Genomic DNA, 26,176 nt, shown 5'->3' with positions numbered 1-26,176 from the left:
CCAGGGCCCCAGCTGTAGACCAGGGCTCAGCTGTGAACCAGGGCCCCAGCTGTAGACAGGGCCCCAGCTGAACCAGGAGCTAGCTGCTAGACCAGGGCCCCACCTGTAGACCAGGGCCTGTGTAGACCAGGGCCCCTGTGTGAGACCAGGGCTTGTAGACCAGGGCCCTGTGAACCAGGGCCCCAGCTGAGCCAGGGCCTGTAGACAGGGCCCCAGCTGTGAACCAGGGCCCCAGCTGTAGACCAGGGCCCACTGAGCCAGGGCCCCAGCTGTAGACCAGGGCCCCAGCTGTAGACCAGGGCCCCAGCTGTAGACCAGGGCCCCTGTGTAGCGGTCTAAAGCAGCCTTACCTCTCGTCCACGTGGCCCCCAGAGAGTACTTCTCACACAGGAGCCTCCTGCCGAGCCGGGGGAGGCTGGACTGGAGGGACGCACACAGGTGGAGCAGGTTGAGGAGCAGCGTGTTGCTACACACACACACACACACACACGAGGAGGGATCAACACACACCCTGAACTCACAGGTGACCACAGGTCCAACAGGTGATCTTCTGAGACGCTGATGAAGACAGCTCCTCCTCCTCCTCCTGCTACCCGAGCTTCTCCTTTTTCAAGATTCAAGATTCAAGATTCAAGATGTTTTATTTGTCACATACACACACAGGGTGTGCAGTGAAATGAAAGTGGCAATGCTCAGCAGGAATGTGCAAGGGCAACAAGTACACACTATTTACAAATAAAAACAACACAATATTTACAGTAAGTGTGTGTGTGTGTGTGTGTGTGTGTGCCTAAGAGAGGCAGTTGTGTGGGTCTATGTGGGGGTCCTGGTGAGGTCGGAGTTCACAATCCTGATGGCCTGAGGAAAGAAACTCCGTCTCAGTCTCTCTGTTCTTGCAGCGTGACTACGGAGGCGCCTGCCTGACCGCAACAGCTGAAACAGTCTGTTGTTGGGGTGGTGAGGATCCTTCATGATCCTCCCGGCTCTGGTTCACCTCCTGGTGTACAAGTCCTGCAGGGTGGGAAGTGTAGTTCCAATAGTCGCTCAGCCGAACGCACTACTCTCTGCAGAGCCTTCCTGTCCTGAGCAGAGCAGTTGCCAAACCAGGCTGTGATGCTTCCTGTCAGGACGCTCTCTACAGCTCAAGTAGAAGGACTGAAGGATCCTCTGAAACTTTAAATTTCCTCAGCTGCCTGAGGTGGTAGGCGCTGCCTTGCCTTTCTCACGAGTGTCTGTGTTTGTTGACCATGTCAGATCGTCGGTGAAGTGGACTCACAGGGATTTATAGCCGCTCACGCTCTCCACAGTAGTCCCATTAATCCCCAGTGGTGATCGTCCTCTGTTGTACCTTCCTAAAGTCCACAATCAGCTCCTTAGTCTTTGTGACATACATGATGAGGCTGTTGTCCGGCACCAGAGTGACAGATCAACAACTTCCTCCAGGTAGGCCTTCTGCGTCTCGTGGTTGTCGGAGATCAGGCGCACCACCACTGTCTCATCCGCAAACATGATGATGGAGTTAGATCTGATCCTGGACACACAGTCATGTGTGTACAGGGAGTACAGTGAGGCTGAGGGCGCAACCCTGGGGATCCTGTGTTCAGGGTGAGGGATTTGGAGGTGTGTCTGCCGACCCTGACCACCTGTGGCCTGGCGGTCAGGAAGTCCAGGATCCAAGCACACAGGGGCGTGTACAGTCCCAGCACAATCAGCTTGCCGGCCAGTCTGGAGGGACTATGGTGTTGAAAGCTGAACTATAATCAATGAACAGTAGTCTCACATAGCCCCCCTCTGGCTGTCCAGATGAGAGAGTGTGGTGTGCAGTACCTGGGAGACAGCATCATCCGTGGATCTGTTTGGGCGATAAGCAAACTGCAGCGGGTCCATGGAGGAAGGGAGGAAAGCGCAGGTGTAGTCCTTTAACAGCGTCTCAAAGCATTTCATGACCACCGAGGTGAGGGCCACGGTGGTAGTCATTCATACATGCTGGAGAAGCATTCTTGGGCACAGGGACAATAGTGGATCTCTTGAGCAGGCGGGACCACGGACTCAGCCAGGGAGAGGTTGAATATTGTGGTGAACACTGGAGCTAGCTGGTTAGCACAGGTCTTCAGTACTCGCCCAGATATGCCATCTGGACCTGCAGCTTTCCTGGTGTTCACCTCAACAGAGCCCTCCTCACACTGTGCTCGGTCACAGAGGTGTGTGTTCATCCCAGGTAGAACTCACCTCGGCTACGCTTAACGGTGTTGTTGTTAGCAATGGCGCTAGCGCTGTTGTTGCTAGCCTCAAACCGTGCATAAAATGAGTTCAGGTCGTCCGCTGAGGGATGCGTCGGCACTCACCATTGCGCCGAGGGTCTGCTCCGTAGTTTGTGATAGTCCGTAGCCCCTGCCATAGGCGCCTGGTGTCGCTGCTGCCCATCTGTGATTCCACTCTGTCTCGGTACCTCCTTTTGGCGTTCTTCACCGCCCTCCTCAGTCCATAGACCGCTGCCTTGTACTCGTCCATGTTGCCGGATACAAGACCGGAGTTATAGGCAGCAGTACGGGCGTTCACAGCTTCACGGATGGATCTATCAACCCACGGCTTTTGATTAGGAAAGACCCTTTGAGGGCATGTGAGCGTGCTGGTTGCTAGGGACGCCCCTAAAGCCCGGTTTTAAAACAGGTACCGGTTCTTAAGAGGTAAACCCAGGATCGGGTTCTATTGTTACTTCACAGACACACACAGAACACCAGTCAGTTCACCAAGGACACCGGGAAGGACCAAGAGAGTACCAACGAGGATACAGTGCTAACCATCCTCATGCCTACTCATTGTGCCAGGTCAGCGCTGTTAGCACCATCAGCGCTGTTAGCACCGTTAGCACCATCAGCACCGTTAGCACCGTTAGCACCATCAGCGCCGATAGCACCATCAGCACCGTTAGCACCATCAGCACCGTTAGCACCATCAGCACCGTTAGCACCATCAGCGCCGATAGCACCATCAGCACCGTTAGCACCATCAGCGCCGTTAGCACCATCAGCGCAGTTAGCACCGTTAGCACCATCAGCGCCGATAGCACCATCAGCACCGTTAGCACCATCAGCGCCGTTAGCACCATCAGCGCCGTTAGCACCATCAGCACCGTTAGCACCATCAGCACCGTTAGCACCATCAGCACCGTTAGCACCATCAGCGCCGATAGCACCATCAGCGCCGATAGCACCATCAGCACCGTTAGCACCGTTAGCACCATCAGCGCCGTTAGCACCATCAGCGCAGTTAGCACCGTTAGCACCATCAGCGCCGATAGCACCATCAGCACCGTTAGCACCATCAGCGCCGTTAGCACCATCAGCGCCGTTAGCACCATTAGCACCATCAGCACCGTTAGCACCATCAGCACCGTTAGCACCATCAGCGCCGTTAGCACCATCAGCGCCGTTAGCACCATCAGCGCCGATAGCACCATCAGCGCCGTTAGCACCATCAGCGCCGATAGCACCATCAGCGCCGATAGCACCATCAGCGCCGTTAGCACCATCAGCACCGTTAGCACCATCAGCGCCGTTAGCACCATCAGCGCCGTTAGCACCATCAGCAGAATCGAGTCCCTTTCATGAAGTTCACTGTCAAAGCGCTCTGCGTCCACAGAAGGTGAACGAGTGGTGACTGTCGTGGTCACCCTCGCCACACGGCCACGCCTCTGGCCGTACGGTCACGTGACGCCCACCTGTACTTCTCTTTGCCTGGCCGCTCCTTCGTCGTGTCCCAGAAGCGGGCGTGTTTGATGGCGTTCTGCACGCGTTCATCCTGATCTGGGATCCGATCGGCTGGCCTCTCCGTCAGTGGGAGGAGCTGAGGCGGCAGACCGGGAGTCAGTTTGGTTTTGGTCAACCACAGAGCCTGACGCACGCCTGGACAGAGACAGGAGGAGAAGGAGCTCTGACGGTGCAGCACGGCTCCGTCAGAGCTCAACAGCCAACACAATCAGGACGTGATGACGTCACGGCCTCTCAGAGTAAAAGATCACGCTCAGTCAGTCGTCCTGCTTCACACCTCAACGTGTACCTGTTGCAGAAAGACCCTGTGGTGCTCAAGCTCCTCCCCTTTTGCCCTGGATGAGAAAAGGGCCCTTTTTGCTGGAGCCCACTTTTTTCATTCATCAGTATGTAAGAATAGAAGTTACTCTTTCTGTCATCAAGTCCCCCAAATGTGTTTTAATATCCGACGGGGCATTTATTTGAGTTATTGTGAGAATTTCGCCCCCACATGCTCCGCGACGCTCACGAGCCCCCCCCCCCGCCCCTCTTCCCCCCGCCGTGCCCCTCCCCTCCCTCCTCCTCCTCCTCCTCCACTTCCTCCTCCGCGCAGTGCTCCTCGCGCTACTAAACGGCTGCACCTCCTTCTCCTCTGACCCGCAGCACCAGACCAACAGGTCCTGACGGTGTTTGTCCCCTGACGTTGTTTTGTGATAAATCAACCACAACATTAGCGCTGCTGAAAACATGACGTCACAACTGGTCCGACGTTTCCTAAACAAATAAACAAACAAAAACTCACGAAATCCGTGATTTCAAAGTATTGTCCAGCTGTTTACTGACGTTAGTTATGTTTAGAGAATAGAGAGAGGGAGAGAGAGAGAAGAGAGAGAGAGAGGAGAGAGAGAAGAGAAGAGAGAGAAGATAAGAGAGAGAGAGAGGAGAGAGAGAAGAGAAGAGAGAGAAGATAAGAGAGAGAGATAATTCTTATTCCGTTCTATTTAACGGGCTAGTCTAGGATTTTCGTGGCCAGACTGAAAAAAAAAATCATGAGGCCTCTCTTGTTCAGAGGGCCGGGCAAAATGTGGAGGCGGGCCGTATCCGGCCCGCGGGCCTTAGTTTGAGGACCACTGCTCTTGGCTGTTGTTGTCTATCAATATCGCTCATTTTGAAAATGAGGTCAGAGGGCGATACGGATCCGTATCAGACCAGCGAGGAGGGCGATACGTGGCTGGCATGACGACCCATTAGCCAATCAGAACGCTTGTACTGTTGTTGCTATCTAATAATTCATCTTTATTCATAAAGAACATGTAAGCTAGCTGTCTGATGCTGCCAGAGGAGACGCAGGTCGAGGACAGCGTCATCAGTGTATTGCTGCTAATGCTTCATCCCTTTCAGAATTTTTTTTTGCCATTGGGTGCCCTTTTTTTGGGTTTGAGCACCTGCCCCCCAACATGTCTGCGCACGTGCCTGATCATAATAACCGTTACCTTCCAGTGCGCTGGTCCTCTGGTGGTAAACGAAGCACGGCTTCTCTCTGAACAGCGCCATCTGGTGGGCCGGAGGCGCCTTGTAATACCTCGGGTCCTTGTAGTCCCTCACCCACAGCGGGTTGACGGGCTTCGACAGCCCCGGCACGAAGTGCATCCTGTCCCCGTAGGTGACCATCTCCAGCCCGGGGATCTCCACCCGCTCCCGGGGTTTGCGCGGCGGGAGCACCTTGGCCGTCGCAGGCCGGCTCACACCGAAGTGCCTGCGGGCCTGGACGCGGCCGACTCCTCCGTGTGAGCCCCGCCGCGTCAGCCGCGTCAGCAGCCCGCAGAGGGGGAGGAGCGGGGCCGCCGTCCTCAGACACTGAGCCGCTTCTGGAAACATGGCGGCTGCTCGTGTTGGCTCTGTTCCCGGCTTCAGGACGCGTTCAGGACGCGTTCAGGACTCGAGCTGTTCTCCTGACCTCGCTCAGTAAACACGGCTGCAGGGCGCCGCCATGTTGGATTTTCTTCTTCGCCTGTTTGCGGTTCGGTGTTGACGGCGTTGGCAACACGCCGCTGCGTTGCCGCCCCCTCTGGTCCGGAGTGGTATCGTCGCGTCCATTCATATTCTTCTCCTGCTCTTTATGGGGGTTGGCAAACATCTGTCGGCGCATTACCGCCACGCACTAATCCGGAGTGTGGACTTAATGAAAGTAAATATCTTCTACTAAAAACCCACACAGTCCTCATCACGTCAACACCAACACTGTATGCTCATGAACGCATCATGATAAGATGTGTAGGAGCAGCAGCTTTCATCCCGAAGGCAGCACAACTTCACAGCGCGGCATGTAAACATACTATCAGAGCAGATGAGGAGAATTCGACACACTTTGGTTTCAAAGAGGACGTGAGTGATCAGCTGGTTGCTTTTATCTGGCTCCCTATTGGATGATGGGGCTTGAAGGAGGGTTGCTCCCAGCATGCAGCTGGAGTTCCACTGGCTCCCAGACCAGAGCTCCTCTCGGGACGAGGGCCTCCTGTGAGGTCTGACCACAGAGAGCCAAAAGCAAAGCGTGACCCCGAGCTGACCCCTGTGGCTGACCCAGACCTGGAGGTGCAGAGCTTCCTCCTGGGGGAGGAGCTGCTGGCTCAGGGAAACGCCTCCTCACACTGATCGTCCGTGTGCTTCACGTCCATCACTTCCTGAAGTGGAATTAGTTTTTGTATTCCTGTTGTATCCATATATTTTGTTTGTTTTTTAACTTAAATTACCCGTTTTGGGGTATTAAGAGTATCTGGATCACGGCCAGAGAAATAAGAGCCCCCCCCCCCCCTCCACCGTCATTAGGCGTGCCCTCATTGAGTGGGCCGGGTGTTGGCGTGAGCTGCTCCTTCCTTCGGGTGGAGCAGACAGCACTGTGCACCAGGGTTACACCGCCTGGCACCTTATTGCCAGCCGTCTCCTTGGTTCCTTCTTCAGTCGGAGGGTTCCGGACACAGGACTCTCCTCTCCCTGACCTCCTGACCTCCTGACCTCCTGCTGGTCTCTCTGGCGCTCGACTGGTTTGAATCCGTCGACCACAGAAACAAACTGTTGAATCCAAATGGAACAGATTTATTCTGAGCAAACATTGTTCAAAATACAAACTGTAAGAACAGCGAATAAAATACATGTTGGACACTCTCCATTATGCCTCCACCATTGTGCTTAGGGGGGGGGCTGAGCCGTTGATGCACTCGGGTATCAATTACCCTGGAGAGGATCTGGGTCCCCTCCTCTTCCTCTCACTATGGGGTCCCTCAAGGCTCCGTCCTGGGTCCCCTCCTCTTTCTCTCACTAAGGTGTCCCTCAAGGCTCCGTCCTGGGTCCCCTCCTCTTCCTCTCACTACTGGGGTTCCTCAAGGCTCCGTCCTGGGTCCCCTCCTCTTCCTCTCACTACTGGGGTTCCTCAAGGCTCCGTCCTGGGTCCCCTCCTCTTCCTCTCACTGTGGGGTCCCTCAAGGCTCCGTCCTGGGTCCCCTCCTCTTCCTCTCACTACTGGGGTTCCTCAAGGCTCCGTCCTGGGTCCCCTCCTCTTCCTCTCACTACTGGGGTTCCTCAAGGCTCCGTCCTGGGTCCCCTCCTCTTCCTCTCACTAAGGTGTCCCTCAAGACTCCGTCCTGGGTCCCCTCCTCTTCCTCTCACTATGGGGTCCCTCAAGGCTCCGTCCTGGGTCCCCTCCTCTTCCTCTCACTATGGGGTCCCTCAAGGCTCCGTCCTGGGTCCCCTCCTCTTCCTCTCACTATGGGGTCCCTCAAGACTCCGTCCTGGGTCCCCTCCTCTTCCTCTCACTATGGGGTCCCTCAAGACTCCGTCCTGGGTCCCCTCCTCTTCTCTCTGTACACCAGGGCAGTGTATCAGCATGAGGGGGCAGCAGTGTATCAACATGGGGGGGCAGCAGTGTATCAACATGAGGGGCGGTGTCAGCATGGGGCAGTGTATCCTCATGGGGGCACATGGGGTCCCAGTGTATCCATGGGGGCAGTGTATCAGCATGGGGGGGCAGTATCAACATGGGGGGCCTCCTCTTCTCTGTACACCACCACATCATGGGGCAGTGTATCAACATGAGGGTGGCAGCAGTGTATCAGCATGGGGGGGCACATGGGGGGGCAGTGTATCAGCATGAGGGGGCAGTGTATCAGCAGGGGGGCACATGGGGGCAGTGTATCAGCATGGGGGCACATGGGGGGCAGTGTATCAACATGGGGGCAGTGTCATCAACATGGGGCAGTGTATCAGCATGGGGGCACATGGGGGCAGTGTCAGCATGGGGCATGGGGGCAGTGTATCAGCATGGGGGCACATGGGGGCAGTGTATCAGCATGGGGGCAGTGTCAACATGGGGGCAGTGTATCAGCATGGGGGCACATGGGGGGCAGTGTATCAGCATGGGGGGCACATGGGGGCAGTGTATCAACATGGGGGGCAGTGTATCAGCATGGGGGGGGGCACATGGGGGGGCAGTGTATCAGCATGGGGGGGGCACATGGGGGGGCAGTGTATCAACATGGGGGGCATGGGGGGCAGTGTATCAGCATGGGGGGCATGGGGGCAGTGTATCAGCATGGGGGGCACATGGGGGCAGTGTATCAGCATGGGGGCATGGGGGCAGTGTATCAACATGGGGGCAGTGTATCAGCATGGGGGGGGCACATGGGGGGGCAGTGTATCAACATGGGGGGCAACCTGCTTGGCGTTTGTTGTAAACGTCTACAACTTCTCTAAAAGGTTCGCAACCACATATCGTTATTGTTGTTGTTGTTGTATGATATGACGTCATGCGGTGTGTTGTCCCGACGCTCCTCCGTGTGACAGTGAGGAGGAGCTGGAGGGACAAACTCGTCAAAGTGCGCGTGACCCTCTCACGCACGCACACAGACTTCCGGTCGCCATTCCTCAACGCAGGTTACGCTCCTTTCTTCCGCTGGCTGCGCCCTACTTTTCTTCCACTACGCACTTTGCGCAGCAGTCAGTGGCGAGGCTGTTCAGCTGGTTAGCAAACATCGTCCGAGATGAGCAGGGACCGGGACGACGGGAACAACCGCGGTCCATCCAGCGCGAGCCCCGCAGCAGCCCCGAGCCGCCGCGTGGAGGTACGTCCGGCCCGCCGCTCCGCGGGGCGGCGGGCCGTCCTCCGTGTGCGAGTGACTGGACGGCCAGGCGTTCTGCGTTAGCCAACATTGGCTAGTTAGCTGAGTGTATTATCGGACGACGAGCAGCGCCGACCACAGAGGCTGGCCGTCGGCGCTGCTCGTCGCGGTCCTCGCGGTCCTCAACGACATGACTTCGCTTCTGTTGCCTTCTCTCCTCTCAGCGAGATGTTTCCCACGAGTTTCAATGGAGCTCAGGCTGTCCGCTACCCCGAGGCCGAGCACCCACTCCTGTGGCCTCCCCTAGCTTCCTGCGGACCGGCCGTGTGGACGCGGGCCCGGGGCTCGGAGGGTCCTCGCGGGCGGCCGGCCCACGCCGGGTCGCGATGGCGGCCCGGCGGGGAGCAGATCGAGCGGACTCTGCTCCTCTGGAGCTCAGCCTGCTGCAGGCGGAGCGGCTAGCTCCGTTAGCCAGCCCACAGAGCTCATGGACGGTTCTGGTCCAAAGGGTGAACTACTGACAACGCGAGCGTCGTCAGAACCGCGTGGTCGGGTCTCGTGTGTCTGCCGGACGAGGCGCTGCAGTGTGGGTGGAGGCCCGTGGTGCTCCGCCGGCTCGTGTTCAGGGTTCTAATGTAACGCCGGCATCGAGCTCCTGCACGGCTCGTGAACAGGACGTCACGCGCTGCTCCACAGGAACATGTGTGTGCGTGTATGCGCGCGCGCGCGTAGCACCGCCCACACGCATGGCCAGGTGCACATGCACGCGTCCCCTCAGAGGACAGGTGGGACTAGGGCTCCTGATCGGTCATCCCGTGTATGTACAGCAGAGCCCAGCGGGACCGTGACGTCATGGCCCATATGCTCGGTGCGCGAGGAGCCCACCCAGACCGCATCAACATGGCCAGGTGTGTTCTGGGGCCCTGCACTGGGCCCTGCTGGTGGTGGAGGGCCACACACCTCTGGAGATAAGAGTCTGTCCGTGTGGTTCACTGTGTTCAGTGAAGTTGGGCATCCGAGGATTCCACGTGTCAGTGAAGGCATCATCAGGAAGGGGATGCACGTTTGAACCTTCACAATACGGAGTGTTTTAAACCAAGCTATTTCATGATTTATTTCCAAATTAAATGCATGATTTGTTTGAAAGGAGGTTATCGTAAAAGGCACTAATGTATGCCGAGTGTGTTGACCCCTGTGATGTCGGCCACAGCATCACACACAACCACAGCATTCTGACCAAGGAGCTCAACCGGCGTCCTGGAGGTTGAGTTCTTGGCTGCTTCCTTTCAGCCGAGGGAGGAGGGCCGTGGATGTAATTACAGACTCGGGCCTGCCTCCACCGGGGCAGAAGGATGCGTTCATGACGTCTGATGTTAGCGACACCTACAAACCAAATGTTCCCATTGGCTCGGCCGAGCGGCGCCGACACCGTGGAGCGTCGGCCGTTACTCCGCATGCATCCTGTGCTGCGTCAGAACATCAACGTCTCAGTAGACCACACGGCGTCTGGCCGGAGCAGAGCTGTGTTTGGGGCGCGGTGACGCCGTGTTGTTCCTGTTGGTCAGAGGAGGTGCTTCGACACGCAGTGTCCGCTATCTCAGCCGCCGCCTCCTCCTGCACCTCCTCGACCTGAACGCGCCTCCATCAAGCCAACCTTTCATCGTCCAGATCTCCGGCCAGAGCTCGCTGTGCTGAGGGCTCCGGCAGCTCGGAGGGCTGCGTAGCCCTCAGCACACGGTGCTAAGCACCTAATGCACACATGCAGATTAGAGTCGTTCACACTTTTGAGAATGAATATTTCCATGTTGGTCTTCATGGCCCCTCGGGCTGCAGTGTGTTGGCCGTCGTAGAGGAGGACCCTGGTTCACTGAGGGGTCACAACAGGTGCTCTGCTGCCACTGGGCTTCTGTCATCCAGCTGTTATTCTGTGTTCCTCTGTCCTCATGGCTCAGGATGACAGGTGGCTCCTGGCCTCTGAGGCTGTGCTGGAGGCTCCCTGGCCTCTGAATGCGTGGAGCTGGTGTCTCTCTGCCATCAGTGAATGAATGTGTGCACACCGTCGCTCTATAAAGGTCCTTAAACGTTGACCTCCCCCTGCAGCTCAGTCAGAAGCCAGCCAACGACTTCAGATGATGGACTTTTACTTTGAGTGGCACTTAAGGATTTGACTTTGTCTGCAGCACATATATTGTCAACCATCGCCCAGCAGTTGTATATATTGTATATATTCAGACGATAACACACCTGCATGTATGTGTAATATAACGCCGTCGTGAAGTTTCGGCTCTTCTGCAGTTGTGTGGACTGATGCGATTGCTTCTGTCTGACGTATGTTTGGACTTGATCGGAGACCTGACGCCACAATGTGATCTGAGTGGGAAGATCTAAGGCCTGCAGGATCAATACCGTCTCTATGGATATGGTTTAGCTTATGTCAAATGCATATTTCTGAATCTAGAACTCAAGTGCACTGTGGTTCCTTTCTGTGGGTTCTGCACAGCACTAGAACCACGGGTTCTAACAATGTTGGTTCAAATGATTTGTTGAAGTATTCATTTAAATAAGTTAGTTCATAGGCTACAGAAGAAATGTGTCTGTGTAGTGGAATCCTTCAGGAAGCCCAACGGTGAAAACTCATCAAAACCATCGGGTCATCCTCCAGCGCGTCAGGAACCATGGCTAACGGGGCTAACCGTAGCTCCTCCCACCAGGGTGTGAATGTTAGTTACTGATGGACAGGTGAACCGTAGCTCCTCCCACCAGGGTGTGAATGTTAGTTACTGATGGACAGGTGAACCGTAGCTCCTCCCACCAGGGTGTGAATGTTAGTTACTGATGGACAGGTGAACGTGGCTCCTCCCACCAGGGTGTGAATGTTAGTTACTGATGGACAGGTGAACCTTAGCTCCTCCCACCAGGGTGTGAATGTTAGTTACTGATGGACAGGTGAACCTTAGCTCCTCCCACCAGGGTGTGAATGTTAGTTACTGATGGACAGGTGAACCGTAGCTCCTCCCACCAGGGTGTGAATGATTGGATTGGTTTCAATCTATTGTCATTGCACAGGTACACGGGCAACGCCATGTGTCCTCTGCATTAACCCCTCCTAGTCATTAGGAGCAGTGGCTGCAGCGATGCGCCCGGGGAGCAACTGGGGGTTCAGTGCCTTGCTCATGGACACTTAGACTTGCAACTAACGGGGAGAGCGGGGATCGAACCGACGACATTGGGGTTGCAGAACGACCCCCTGACCCCCCCCCGGCCGAATGATGTCATTTTGAAGAGTTGAGTGGTCTCGCGACTAGAAACGCGCTATACAAGTCATCCATTGACCATAAACGAGGAGCTCACATTCAGACGTTCCATTCTGATGATGTCCTCTGAGTAAAGACGATGTATTGGGTGGAGGTCAATGATGACGGTGTTGTGATGTGTTCAAATGTAACCGGGGTCTAGAGTTGGGCATGAAGAGTTCCTGGGTTGGTATACATTAAGTATTAAATGTGGTTTAACTTAAATAATGTCCTGTTCTCTGATTCTTTCAGGTGGTGCGTTGAAGCTTCATCGCGACGCATCCCAGCAGCCGGTGTTCTGACCGGGTCCAATCGGATCAGAGGCTCTCGCACCAAGCCCCCTATGGCAGTGAAGCCCCGCTGAAGGGCCGAGTGGTTCCTGAGCCGTGAAGCTTGAGCCTCTGTCATGGTGGACCGGCTCCTCTGACCTTCACATAGCATGTTAGCATGTGGCTAGCCCCGTATGGTGACTGCTGCGGCCATTAAACTCCTCCCTCCATCACCGCCTCTGGCCCCCTTCAAGGGGGTGTAAGCCAGTTGGTCGTGGAGCCCCTCCCCGTCATCTCCATCCCTCTTTCATTTAGTCACCTCTCCACCGCCGTCGCTCGTCTCCTACCAGAGCTGCTTATTTTCTTCCTCTTCCGTTCCCCGGCTCGGTCCCCGCCCACTTTGATTCTCACCTTGGCCCCGCCCACCTGGCGCCTGACAGCGAGGCTGCTCGGCAGTTGTTTTGGTAGTTGCTTTTGGTTGATGGAATCGGCTTAACCGTGGAGAGACCAGGCTACCACAAACTGATGGACTTTGACAAGCGAGGGGTAGGGGGAGGGGGGGGGGGAGGAGGGAAAGCAGAGACGGAGGAAGGGAAGAGGATGCCTGGGAAGACGGGCAGCCGGTCGGGGCACGGCGGGCGGGGCGCCAGCTCCAACTCCGGGGTCCTGATGGTCGGACCCAACTTCCGCGTGGGGAAGAAGATCGGCTGCGGGAACTTTGGGGAGCTGCGCCTGGGAAAGAACCTGTACACCAACGAATACGTGGCCATCAAACTGGTACCACACACACACACACACACACACACTGCTACACACCAACGAATACGTGGCCATCAAACTGGTACCACACACACACACACACACACTGCTACACACCAACGAATACGTGGCCATCAAACTGGTACCACACACACACACACACACACACACTCACACACACACTGCTACACACCAACGAATACGTGGCCATCAAACTGGTACCACACACACACACACACACACACTGCTACACACCAACGAATACGTGGCCATCAAACTGGTACCACACACACACACACACACACACACTGCTACACACCAACGAATACGTGGCCATCAAACTGGTACCACACACACACACACACACACACACTGCTACACACCAATGAATCGTGGCCATCAAACTGGTACCACACACTCACACACACACTGCTACACACCAACGAATACGTGGCCATCAAACTGGTACCACACACACACACACACACACACTGCTACACACCAACGAATACGTGGCCATCAAACTGGTACCACACACACACACACACACACACACACTGCTACACACCAACGAATACGTGGCCATCAAACTGGTACCACACACACACACACACACACACACACTGCTACACACCAACGAATACGTGGCCATCAAACTGGTACCACACACACACACACACACTGCTACACACCAACGAATACGTGGCCATCAAACTGGTACCACACACACACACACACACACACACACACACTGCTACACACCAACGAATACGTGGCCATCAAACTGGTACCACACACACACACACACACACTGCTACACACCAACGAATACGTGGCCATCAAACTGGTACCACACACACACACACACACTGCTACACACCAACGAATACGTGGCCATCAAACTGGTACCACACACACACACACACACACACTGCTACACACCAACGAATACGTGGCCATCAAACTGGTACCACACACACACACACACACTGCTACACACCAACGAATACGTGGCCATCAAACTGGTACCACACACACACACACACACACACACTCACACACACACTGCTACACACCAACGAATACGTGGCCATCAAACTGGTACCACACACACACACACACACACTGCTACACACCAGCGAATCGTGGCCATCAAACTGGTGCCACACACACGCACACGCACACACATGTGTGTGTGCGCACTGTGTGTGTGGTGTGTGTACGTGTGTACTGTGTGTACTGTGTGACGTGTGTGCACGTGTGCACGGTGTGTGTGCGGTGTGTGCGGTGTGCGGTATAGTGCGTAATGCGTGTGCATGCGTGTACGGTGCGTGCACGTGTGTGCGCACGGTGCGTGTACGTGTACGGTGTGTATGCACGTGTGTGGCGTGCGGTGTGTGCGGTGCACGGTACGGTGTGTGCGGTGTGTGCAGTGCGTGTGCACGTGTGCAGTGTGTGCGGTGTATGCACGGTGCGTGTACTGCACGTGTGCAGTGTGTACGGTGTGTACGGTGTGTGCAAATGCGTGTGCGGTGTGTGCAGTGCGTGTGCACGGTGTGTGTGCGGTGCGTGTGTGCGTGTGCACGGTGTGTGTAGCGTGTGCACGGTAATGTGCGTGTGCAGGTGTACGGTGCACGTGCGTGTGACGGCACGGTGCGTGTGCACGCGTGTGTGCACGGTGCGGTGTACGTGTGCGGTGCGTGCACGGTGTGTGCGGACTGTGCGTGCGTGCGTGCGGTGCGTATGCGGTGCGTGTGCACGGTGTGCAGTGCGTGTGCAGTGCACGTGTGCGTGCGTGTGCGGTGTGTGCAGTGCGTGTACGGTGCGTGTACGGTGTGTACGGTGTGTGTACGGTGTGTACGGTGCGTGTACGGTGCGTGTACGGTGCGTGTACGGTGCGTGCTGTGTGTGTGTGTACTGTGTGTGTACGGTGCGTACGGTGCGTGTGTACGGTGTGTACTGTGTGTACGGTGCGTGTACGGTGTGTGTACTGTGTGTACGGTGTGTGTGTACTGTGTGTGTACGGTGTGTGTACTGTGTGTGTACGGTGTGTGTGTACGGTGTGTGTACTGTGTGTACTGTGTGTACGGTGTGTGTGTACTGTGTGTGTACTGTGTGTACGGTGTGACACAACACTGATGTTCCTGTCATCCTCTGAAGGAGCCCATCAAGTCCCGGGCGCCACAGCTGCACCTGGAGTATCGCTTCTACAAGCAGCTGGGCAGCTCAGGTGAGGCTTCCTGTGAGCAGCTTCCTGTGAGCAGCTTCCTGTGAGCAGCTTCCTGTGAGCAGCTTCCTGTGAGCAGCCAGACGTCTCTCGGTCACGTCGGTGGCCCAATGTGGGAGAACTGCCTCCTGATGCCACGCAGGCTGGGAGGAGGAGGCACGGCCCGCTTCACGTGGAGGCTCATGTTCATGTGTGTGTACACATATACATATATATATATGTACACACATATATGTGTGTGTATATACATGTACATATACATATGTACATGTATATACACATGTATATATATATATATGTATGTGTGTGTATATACATGTACATATACATATGTACATGTATATATGTGTGTATATATGTACATGTACATATATATATATATGTATATATGTACGTGTATATATACATATATATATATATGTATATGTATGTGTGTGTGTATATATATATATATACACACACATAAGCTATATATATATGTATATTGGACATGCATGTGAAGTGCAACTGGACGTGATGGGGTCTCCGTCTCCGTCTGGTTCCATGTCGATGTGTCCTGACTGTCCTCCGTCTGGCCACCAGAGGGCGTACCGCAGGTGTTTTACTTTGGGCCCTGTGGTAAATACAACGCCATGGTTCTGGAGCTCCTGGGACCGAGCCTAGAGGACCTGTTTGACCTGTGTGACCGGAGCTTCTCCCTGAAGACGGTGCTCATGATCGCCATACAGCTGGTACACACTCACTCACACACACTCTCACACACACTCACACACACTCACTCACACACACACACACACTCACTCACACACACACTCACACACACACACACACTCACTCACATACACACTCACTCTCACTCACACACACTCACACACACTCTCACACACTCACACACTCACTCACTCACTCACTCACTCACACACTCACACTCACACACTCACACACACTCACACACACACTCCTCACACACACACTCCACACTCCACACACTCACTCACACTCCTCACACACTCACTCACACACACTCACACACACACCTCCGCTCACACACTCACCACACACACACTCCTCACACACACTCACTCTCTCCTCACACTCACTCCACTCACACTCACTCACACACTCACCACCTCACTCACTCACACTCACACACTCACACACTCACTCACTCACACACACTCACACTCACACACACACTCACACACACTCACTCACTCACTCACACACTCACTCACTCACACACACACTCACACACTCTCACACACACACACACACACTCACACCTCCACACACACTCACTCACTCACACACACTCCACACACTCACACACACTCACACACACACACACACACTCCACCTCACTCACACACTCACTCACACTCACTCACACACTCACACCACCTCACTCACCACTCTCACCACTCACTCACACACACTCACCTCACACTCACACACTCACTCACACACACACTCACTCACTCACCACTCACTCACACACTCACCTCACACACACACTCACACACACACACTCCTCACACCACTCACCACACACTCACACACACACACTCACCACACACTCTCACACACACTCACACACTCCTCACACACACACTCACACACACTCACACACTCACACTCACTCACACACCTCACTCACACTCACTCACTCACACACTCACACACACTCACTCACCACACTCTCACACACACTCACTCACTCACACACACACACACACTCACTCTCACACACACTCACTCACACACACACTCACACACACTCACTCACACACACACTCACTCACACTCACACACACACTCACTCACTCACACTCACACACACTCACTCACACACTCACTCACACACTCACACTCACTCACACACACACTCACTCACACTCACTCTCACACTCACACACACACTCACACATCTCACACACTCACACACTCACACATCTCACTCTCACACACACACTCACACACTCACACACACACTCACTCACACACACACACACACTCACTCTCACACACACTCACACACTCACTCTCACTCACACTCACTCACACACACTCACACACTCACTCCTCCACTCTCTCACACTCCTCTCACACACACTCACTCACCACTCACTCTCACACACACACACACACCACTCACACTCTCACACACACACTCCTCACACACACACCTCACCACCACTCTCACACACACTCACACACTCACACACACACTCACCTCTCACACACACTCACCACTCACTCACCTCACACACTCCACTCTCTCTCACACCTCACACCACACCTCCACACACTCACTCACTCACACACTCACCACTCACACACACACACACTCACACTCACACTCTCACCACACTCTCACTCACTCACACACTCACTCTCACACACCCTCACCACTCACTCTCCACACTCACTCACTCCTCACTCTCTCTCACACACTCCTCACACACACACCTCTCACACTCACACCTCACCTCACACCACACCTCACTCCTCTCTACACACTCTCTCACTCACCTCTCTCACACACCACTCACTCTCTCACTCACACTCTCACTCACTCACACACTCACTCACTCTCTCTCACTCACCACACTCACACTCTCTCACACACACTCACACACCTCTCCACACCTCACCACACTCTCTCACACACCTCCTCACACACTCACTCTCACACTCACACCACACTCACACTCCTCACACCACTCTCTCACACACTCACCTCACACTCACACCACCTCACACTCCTCACTCACACCTCACTCACTCACACACTCACTCTCACTCACACACTCACACTCCTCACACTCTCTCTCACACTCACCTCCTCACACACACTCTCACACACTCTCTCACACACCTCACTCACTCACACACTCCTCTCTCACTCACACTCACTCACACTCACACACTCTCTCTCTCACACACTCTCTCACACTCTCTCACTCCCTCTCACACACTCTCACACCTCTCACACACCTCACACACTCTCACACACTCACTCCTCACTCTCTCTCTCTCTCTCACACACCTCACTCACTCCTCACACACTCACACACCTCACACACTCTCTCACACTCACACACACACACTCTCTCACACTCTCTCACACACACACTCTCACACTCTCTCTCACACTCTCTCACACACCTCTCTCACACACACACTCCTCACCTCTCTCTCCTCACTCACACACCTCTCACACACACTCTCTCACACACCACACTCTCCTCTCACACACCTCACCACATCTCACACCTCCACTCACCACACACTCACTCTCTCTCACACCACTCCTCTCACACACACTCACACACCTCTCACTCTCTCTCTCACACACTCACTCACTCTCACACTCACTCACACACACACACACTCTCTCTCCACACACTCACTCACTCTCTCACACTCACACTCACACACACTCTCTCACACACTCTCTCACACACTCCACCACACTCTCACTCTCTCTCACACACTCCTCACACACCTCTCACACTCTCTCTCTCTCTCACACACACACTCACACACTCTCTCTCACACACACCTCACACTCTCTCACACACACTCTCTCACACACACTCACTCCTCTCACCTCTCTCTCACACACACACTCACTCTCTCTCTCTCACACACTCACCACTCCTCACTCACACTCTCTCTCTCCACCACCTCACACCTCTCTCACACACTCTCTCTCACACACACACACTCACACTCTCTCTCTCTCACACACACTCACTCACACACTCTCTCTCTCACACACTCACTCACTCACTCACTCTCTCTCTCACACACACTCACTCACACTCTCTCTCTCTCACACTCACTCACTCACACACTCTCTCTCTCACACACACTCACTCACTCACTCACTCACTCTCTCACACACACACACTCACTCTCTCTCACACTCACTCACTCACTCACTCTCTCTCTCTCACACTCACTCACTCACTCACTCTCTCTCTCACACACACACACTCACTCTCTCTCTCTCACACTCACTCACTCACTCTCTCTCACACACACTCACTCACACTCTCTCTCACACACACTCACTCACACTCTCTCTCTCACACACACACACACTGATGACCGTGCTGGGTGGAGCACTCAGCCGTCCTCTCCTCAGATCACCCGGATGGAGTTCGTCCACACCAGGAGCCTCATCTACCGAGACGTGAAGCCGGAGAACTTCCTGGTGGGCCGGCCCGGCTCCAAGCGGCAGCACACCATCCACATCATCGACTTCGGCCTGGCCAAGGAGTACATCGACCCCGAGACCAAGAAGCACATCCCCTACCGCGAGCACAAGAGCCTGACGGGCACGGCCCGCTACATGAGCATCAACACGCACCTGGGCAAAGGTGAGCTCAGCCAGCCCCTCCTCCCTCAGCCTCAGGGAGGAGGGGCTGTTCCCTGCTCCTCCTCCCGCAGCCTCAGGGAGGAGGGGCTGTTCCTCCCTCCTTCCCTCAGCCTCAGGAGGAGGCTGTTCCTGCTCCTCCTCCCTCAGCCTCGGGAGGAGGGCTGTCTCCTCCTCCTCAGCCTCGGGAGGAGGCTGTTCCTCCTCCTCCCTCAGCCTCGGGAGGAGGCTGTTCCTCCTCCTCCTCAGCCTCGGGAGGAGGCTGTTCTGCTCCTCCTCCCGCAGCCTCAGGAGGAGGCTGTTCTCCTCCTCCCTCAGCCTCAGGGAGGAGGCTGTTCCCTCCTCCTCCTCAGCCTCAGGAGGAGGGCTGTTCCTCTCCTCCTCCCGCAGCCTCGGGAGGAGGGCTGTTCTCCTCCTCCATCAGCCTCGGGAGGAGGCTGTTCTGCTCCTCCTCCCTCAGCCTCAGGAGGAGGGGTTTCCTGCTCCTCCTCCCGCAGCCTCAGGAGGAGGGCTGTTCCCTGCTCCTCCTCCATCAGCCTCAGGGAGGAGGGGCTGTTCCCTGCTCCTCCTCCCTCAGCCTCAGGGAGGAGGGGCTGTTCCCTGCTCCTCCTCCCTCAGCCTCAGGGAGGAGGGGCTGTTCCCTGCTCCTCCTCCCTCAGCCTCAGGGACCTCAGCGTCAGAGAGAAGGAGCTGTTCCCTGCCCCTCCTCCCTCAGCCCCAGGGAGGAGGGGCTGTTCCCTGCTCCTCTTCCCTCAGCCTCGGGGAGGAGGTGCTGTTCCCCGCTCCTCCTCCCTCAGCCTCGGGGAGGAGGTGCTGTTCCCTGCTCCTTGTGGAACACCAGGGCGGCGTTATTGCTGTTTGATGAAGCTGTAAGACATCAAATACTGGTGGAGGTGTTTCTACCTCCCGCCCCTTGATGCAGACCGGCCAATCACAGCGCCTGCCCCCACAGGGCTCTGCGATGGCTCCAGGTGGCCTTCACGTGTGTAGAGACGACTAGAGTATGTGAGCATCGTTAACTAGAGTTAGCACTTGTATGCTACGTGAGCTACTAAAGGTACACATGATGCTTTAGCTGTGTCATGACTAATGGTTCTGAAGAGGAACCTGTAGGTCCTTCATGAGCTGGTCCTCCTCTTCCTCACTGACCTGTAGCTTCACCTGTAGAACCTGACCTGAAGGGGAGGAGCTGGTCCTCCTCCTCCTCACTGACCTGTAGCTTCACCTGTAGAACCTGAAGCCTTCTGTTGTGTTTCAGAGCAAAGCAGGCGGGACGACCTGGAAGCTCTGGGCCACATGTTCATGTACTTCCTGCGAGGCAGCCTCCCCTGGCAGGGCCTCAAGGTGAGGAGGCCGTGTGCGTGTCAGTCGGCCATCTTGGTTTCATTGGTGCTTCATCACTCGTCTGCTTCAACGTGTCTTCACCAGGCCGACACTCTGAAGGAGCGCTACCAGAAGATTGGAGACACCAAGAGGGACACGCCCATAGAGGTGCTCTGTGAAGGCTTCCCAGGTACACACACACACACACACACACATTCAAACAAAGCCTGTGTGTGTGTGTGTGTGTGTGTGTGGTGGCAAAAATGAAGAGCAGAGGGACAATGATTTGATGGAGCAACCCAGTGGGACTGTATTGATGAGCACAAGGCAACAAGTGAACAAGTCCCTCTTTCTAGAATATTTAGCACATATTTGTTGTGTATATTTAGCCCCTCCCATCAGACCTTTTAACCAATCACATCAATTATTTGAAGAGCCGGGCACATGATTGACTCTGGGTGGATCAAGGTGACGGTGACCCGACCGCACTAGATAACAAGGGATCGTAGTCGCATTCAGGAGAACATCTGTGAGACAACAGTCAGAGCAAGGTACATCATCATTTATGCTGGCTCACTCTCAGGAGCTCAACCAGGGTGATATGATTCTGCCCAACATGTAGAGATGGCCACCTACCTGCGCTACGTGCGGCGGCTGGACTTCTTTGAGAAGCCGGACTACGACTACCTGAGGAAGCTGTTCACCGACCTGTTCGACAGGAACGGGCACATCTTCGACTACCAGTACGACTGGACCGGGAAGCCACTGGTGAGTGGGCGGGGTCAGAGGGCATCCCAGGCCTCTCATTGGACCGGTGCAGACGGGTTCCAGTGCATCACCTGTTCAGCTTCTAGTTGCTTTGATCTTTAAAATCATGACGTGTTATTTCACTTGAATTAAAGTCAGAGCTCGTCAGCATAAACCGGTTGACATCGTTTATCCTCCTTTCCCTCAACGAGGAGCGGGCGCCTCGTTCCCTCCTCCATGCAGGGTGAGGCGCTCGGACCCGCTGCCTTTAGAGAGGTGGCGGTCTGAAGCGTCTCACCTGCACAGACCCCCTCGGCCTCTAGCGGCTGAGGGGCGTGTCCTTGGGCCTGTAGACCCGTGATGACGGGGAGCTGCTGACTCTGTCCCTCGTGTGTCCAGCCCACGCCCATCGGCCCGGTGGCCAGCGAGACGCCGCTCCAGACCAGCGGCCGAGAGAAGGCGCCGCAGACCAAAAACCAGGTAGGCGTCCCGGTCGGCCCGGCGCTGTCCGGTGAGCGGACGGTTCCGCTGTGGGTCTGAACCCAACGGGGTGGAGAGCTGCTCCACACACTGAACTCACGCTTTCTTTTCTCTCTCTTCCATTGGCCCTGTCTCCTCACTCCACCCTCACCTTTTCTCTTGTCACCCCTGACTCCGCCCCTTTCCACGGCATGCCTCCTCTTCCATCTTATCTGACCTTTTCCCTTCCTCCTCCTCCTCCTGCGATGGCTTCCTGTCTCCTCTAGTCTCCCGAGGGGAAGGGCAGTGAGTCGCAGCCCACTCCAGTGACCAATCGAGAGCTGCTGGGCTCCCACCTCACTGCTGATAGGCTGGGCGGGTCCGTCCAGGTACTGAGAGGAAGGGTTAGCTCTGTCTGTGTGCCTGTCTGTCTGCATGACCTCACAGCCTCCATCAGCCCCTCCCATGGGGCGTTTTACTTAAGCCTCACAGTGACCTGGTGGAGGCTGGAGAGACAGAGGATGTAGACGAGTCACCTCATGAGCTCAGAGTAGAGACAGAAGATGTTGTTGTTGTTGTATATGTCACGCCCCTCATGAGCTCAGAGTAGAGACAGAAGATGTTGTTGTTGTATATGTCACGCCCCTCATGAGCTCAGAGTAGAGACAGAAGATGATCGTGTTGTTGTTGTTGTTGTTGTATATGTCACGCCCCTCATGGAGCTCAGCGCCTCTGTGTCTTTCATGTCCCCTCAGCTCAGAGGCTAACACGAGTAGAGCCCTGATCAAAATGTGTTACCATGGATACTAGTTGTTGATTAATGGTGACCATGGTAACGGCTACAGATGCTCTGTGGTGACAGCAGCTGTTCACATCAACAGGTCAACATGAGACTGTAAACACTCCTGATGGAGCTCCTCCTGAGAGCTGACGGCTAATAACTACATCTGAAGCTAATAACTACATCTGAAGCTAATAACTACATCTGAAGCTAATAACTACATCTGAAGCTAATAACTCTACATCTGAAATTAATAACTACATCTGAAGTTAATAACTCTACATCTGAAGCTAATAACTCTACATCTGAAGTTAATAACTACATCTGAAGCTAATAACTCTACATCTGAAGTTAATAACTACATCTGAAGCTAATAACTCTACATCTGAAGCTAATAACTACATCTGAAGCTAATAACTACATCTGAAGTTAATAACTCTACATCTGAAGCTAATAACTACATCTGAAGCTAATATCTACATCTGAAGCTAATAACTACATCTGAAGCTAATAACTCTACATCTGAAGTTAATAACTACATCTGAAGTTAATAACTACATCTGAAGTTAATAACTACATCTGAAGTTAATAACTCTACATCTGAAGCTAATAACTCTACATCTGAAGTTAATAACTACATCTGAAGTTAATAACTACATCTGAAGCTAATAACTACATCTGAAGCTAATAACTACATCTGAAGCTAATAACTCTACATCTGAAGCTAATAACTACATCTGAAGTTAATAACTACATCTGAAGTTAATAACTACATCTGAAGCTAATAACTCTACATCTGAAGCTAATAACTACATCTGAAGTTAATAACTCTACATCTGAAGTTAATAACTCTACATCTGAAGCTAATAACTACATCTGAAGCTAATATCTACATCTGAAGCTAATAACTACATCTGAAGCTAATAACTACATCTGAAGCTAATAACTCTACATCTGAAGTTAATAACTACATCTGAAGTTAATAACTACATCTGAAGTTAATAACTACATCTGAAGCTAATAACTCTACATCTGAAGTTAATAACTACATCTGAAGTTAATAACTCTACATCTGAAGTTAATAACTACATCTGAAGTTAATAACTCTACATCTGAAGCTAATAACTACATCTGAAGCTAATAACTACATCTGAAGCTAATAACTCTACATCTGAAGTTAATAACTACATCTGAAGCTAATAACTCTACATCTGAAGTTAATAACTACATCTGAAGCTAATAACTACATCTGAAGCTAATAACTACATCTGAAGCTAATAACTACATCTGAAGCTAATAACTCTACATCTGAAGTTAATAACTACATCTGAAGTTAATAACTACATCTGAAGCTAATAACTCTACATCTGAAGTTAATAACTACATCTGAAGCTAATAACTACATCTGAAGTTAATAACTACATCTGAAGTTAATAACTACATCTGAAGCTAATAACTACATCTGAAGCTAATAACTACATCTGAAGCTAATAACTACATCTGAAGCTAACAACTCTACATCCAGGTCAGCCATGATGATGACATCACACGGCCCTCCTCCCTGCGACGCTTGAGGCCGGCGTCCTCATGGCCCAGGGGTCTCGGTCATAAGGGGGGGGGGGGTTGCCATGGCTGCGTCGGTGGAGCGGGGACGCTTCCCTCTTATTCAACTTAGTTTCATTTAGTTTACCCCAAAATCCAAAATGACGTATTGGCTTCAGAGTGTTTTAGGACCTGTGTGGCCGTGAAGCCCCACTCAGCCTCTGTGGGTGGAGCAGGTGGAGCTGTCTGCTCCTCAGGGGGCGGGGCCATGTCCTCACCACGCTCTCCTCCTGTGTCCTCCAGGTGATGAGTTCCACCAATGGGGAGCTCAACACAGACGACCCCACTGCAGGACACTCCAACGCACCAATCACAGCCAATGCAGAGGTGGAGGTGGCTGATGATACCAAGTACGGACACACACACACACACACAGACGTGGCTCAGTAGTAGAGTGGCTCAACCCCCTCATGCAGGTGAATAACAGAGCTTGTGGAACATTGTAGAATGTATTTCTCACACTGAAGGAGCTGCCGGTTTAACATGACCCACAAGTCACTTTCTTCTCACAAGTTGCCACAACCAGCTGCCCTGCTCCACGTCTGTGCATCTGTGTTGCAGGTGCTGCTGTTTCTTCAAGAGGAGGAAGAGGAAAGCTCTCCAGAGACACAAGTGAAGACCGGAGGAGAGAGCGGCCCGGGTCCCTCTGGGGGGCCTCTGTCTCTTCATGTGCCCCCCAGACCCCCTCTGACCCTCCGTCCCTGCTGTTGGGGCTCCTGTAGTTTACCTGGAGTCGGCTGGGCCTCTGGGCAGCAGGATGTGTTCTACTGGTTTCTACTGGTCTGGAGTGGGCGGCCTGCGGTTCCCCTGGGACCTCTACCCGGGGACCAGCTGCCCCAGCAGTCTTCTTGTATTTATGGTCACAAACTGAACTGGAACTGGATCAACCGACCTGCTGGGGGACCATGTGACCTCACACAGGCTGAGGCAGGCAGATGATTGGCTTACAGACTGGAGTCAGCTGGTTCACTGGTTCTCTCTTTAGTTCCCTATCGATGGAGAGAGAGAAGAGGACAAAGGACAGGATGGACCACACACACACGCTGCACACTTGTCACACAGAGACTTCATGGACGGAGCGGTGCAGCTCTCAGTCTATAAAGTTTTTATTCTCGAGGGTCAGAGGAAGCCGGCGTGGGCGGCCGGGTCTACTTCCTGGAGGCTCAGATGCGTTTAAGAAGATGTTTGTGTAAACTGCTTTTCTGTTTTAATTTGTAACTAAAGAAACTGTCTACACTTTGGACCCTGTGTTTTTATTTTCTGTCTTTATGCATTCAACAAGTTAGTGTTCTGTAGCTCGGAGTGTACTCCTCAATGTTTCTGTTTTTTTATAACTTGTCATTTTAATTTTCTGTTTTATTTCTTCCTCTTTCTCTCTGGGTTGGAAGATGGAAAGCTGGATAACTCCATTAAAAAACAACAACAACCAAACAAAATAAAAGCTGATCTTTATTTAGGGGATAGTTTCAGTA

At 53.7% G+C, this 26,176-nt stretch overlaps 2 protein-coding genes across 6 annotated transcripts; one reads left to right on the top strand and one right to left on the bottom strand.

The window, feature by feature from the left end:
* Positions 1-175: 175 nt before the first annotated feature.
* Positions 176-6,538, bottom strand: mrpl37 (mitochondrial ribosomal protein L37; the record flags this gene model as incomplete). Its single annotated transcript, XM_056411068.1, has 3 exons — positions 5,243-6,538; positions 3,722-3,905; positions 176-466 (listed from the first exon to the last, which is right to left on the bottom strand). Coding segments are annotated over exons 1-3 (860 nt in total), but the record flags the coding sequence as incomplete, so codon positions are not given.
* A 2,102-nt stretch (positions 6,539-8,640) lies between these two features.
* LOC130191418 (casein kinase I-like) lies at positions 8,641-25,945 on the top strand. Of its 5 annotated transcripts, XM_056411070.1 has the most exons (12): positions 8,648-8,863; positions 12,406-13,199; positions 15,342-15,411; positions 15,991-16,139; positions 19,562-19,796; positions 21,051-21,136; positions 21,221-21,305; positions 21,738-21,883; positions 22,262-22,342; positions 22,609-22,710; positions 24,948-25,054; positions 25,266-25,945. In XM_056411070.1, the coding sequence occupies exons 2-12, from the start codon at positions 12,948-12,950 to the stop codon at positions 25,318-25,320; spliced, it is 1,368 nt and encodes a 455-aa protein (XP_056267045.1). In that variant the 5' UTR covers positions 8,648-8,863; positions 12,406-12,947; the 3' UTR covers positions 25,321-25,945. The 5 variants fall into 5 exon arrangements, with proteins under 5 accessions (XP_056267046.1, XP_056267045.1, XP_056267048.1 ...); XM_056411071.1 differs by lacking the exon at positions 22,609-22,710 and having other exon boundaries at positions 8,641-8,863; XM_056411073.1 differs by lacking the exons at positions 8,648-8,863; positions 12,406-13,199 and adding an exon at positions 14,244-14,282.
* Positions 25,946-26,176: the final 231 nt, after the last annotated feature.

Source organism: Pseudoliparis swirei, unplaced genomic scaffold (genome assembly GCF_029220125.1).
Source record: "Pseudoliparis swirei isolate HS2019 ecotype Mariana Trench unplaced genomic scaffold, NWPU_hadal_v1 hadal_55, whole genome shotgun sequence".
Classification (NCBI taxonomy): Eukaryota; Metazoa; Chordata; class Actinopteri; order Perciformes; family Liparidae; genus Pseudoliparis; species Pseudoliparis swirei.
The sequence above is the reverse complement of the archived record's forward strand: the minus strand, read 5'-3'. Positions and strand labels throughout refer to the sequence as shown.

Excerpts from the sequence above, each read along its gene's own strand:
- LOC130191418 (XM_056411070.1), top strand. The coding sequence starts at position 12,948 with ATGGACTTTGACAAGCGAGGGGTAGGGGGAGGGGGGGGGGGAGGAGGG. Across the intron at positions 21,137-21,220 it reads TCCCCTGGCAGGGCCTCAAG|GCCGACACTCTGAAGGAGCG; the intron begins GTGAGGAGGCCG and ends TGTCTTCACCAG. Across the intron at positions 21,306-21,737 it reads GCTCTGTGAAGGCTTCCCAG|AGATGGCCACCTACCTGCGC; the intron begins GTACACACACAC and ends CCCAACATGTAG.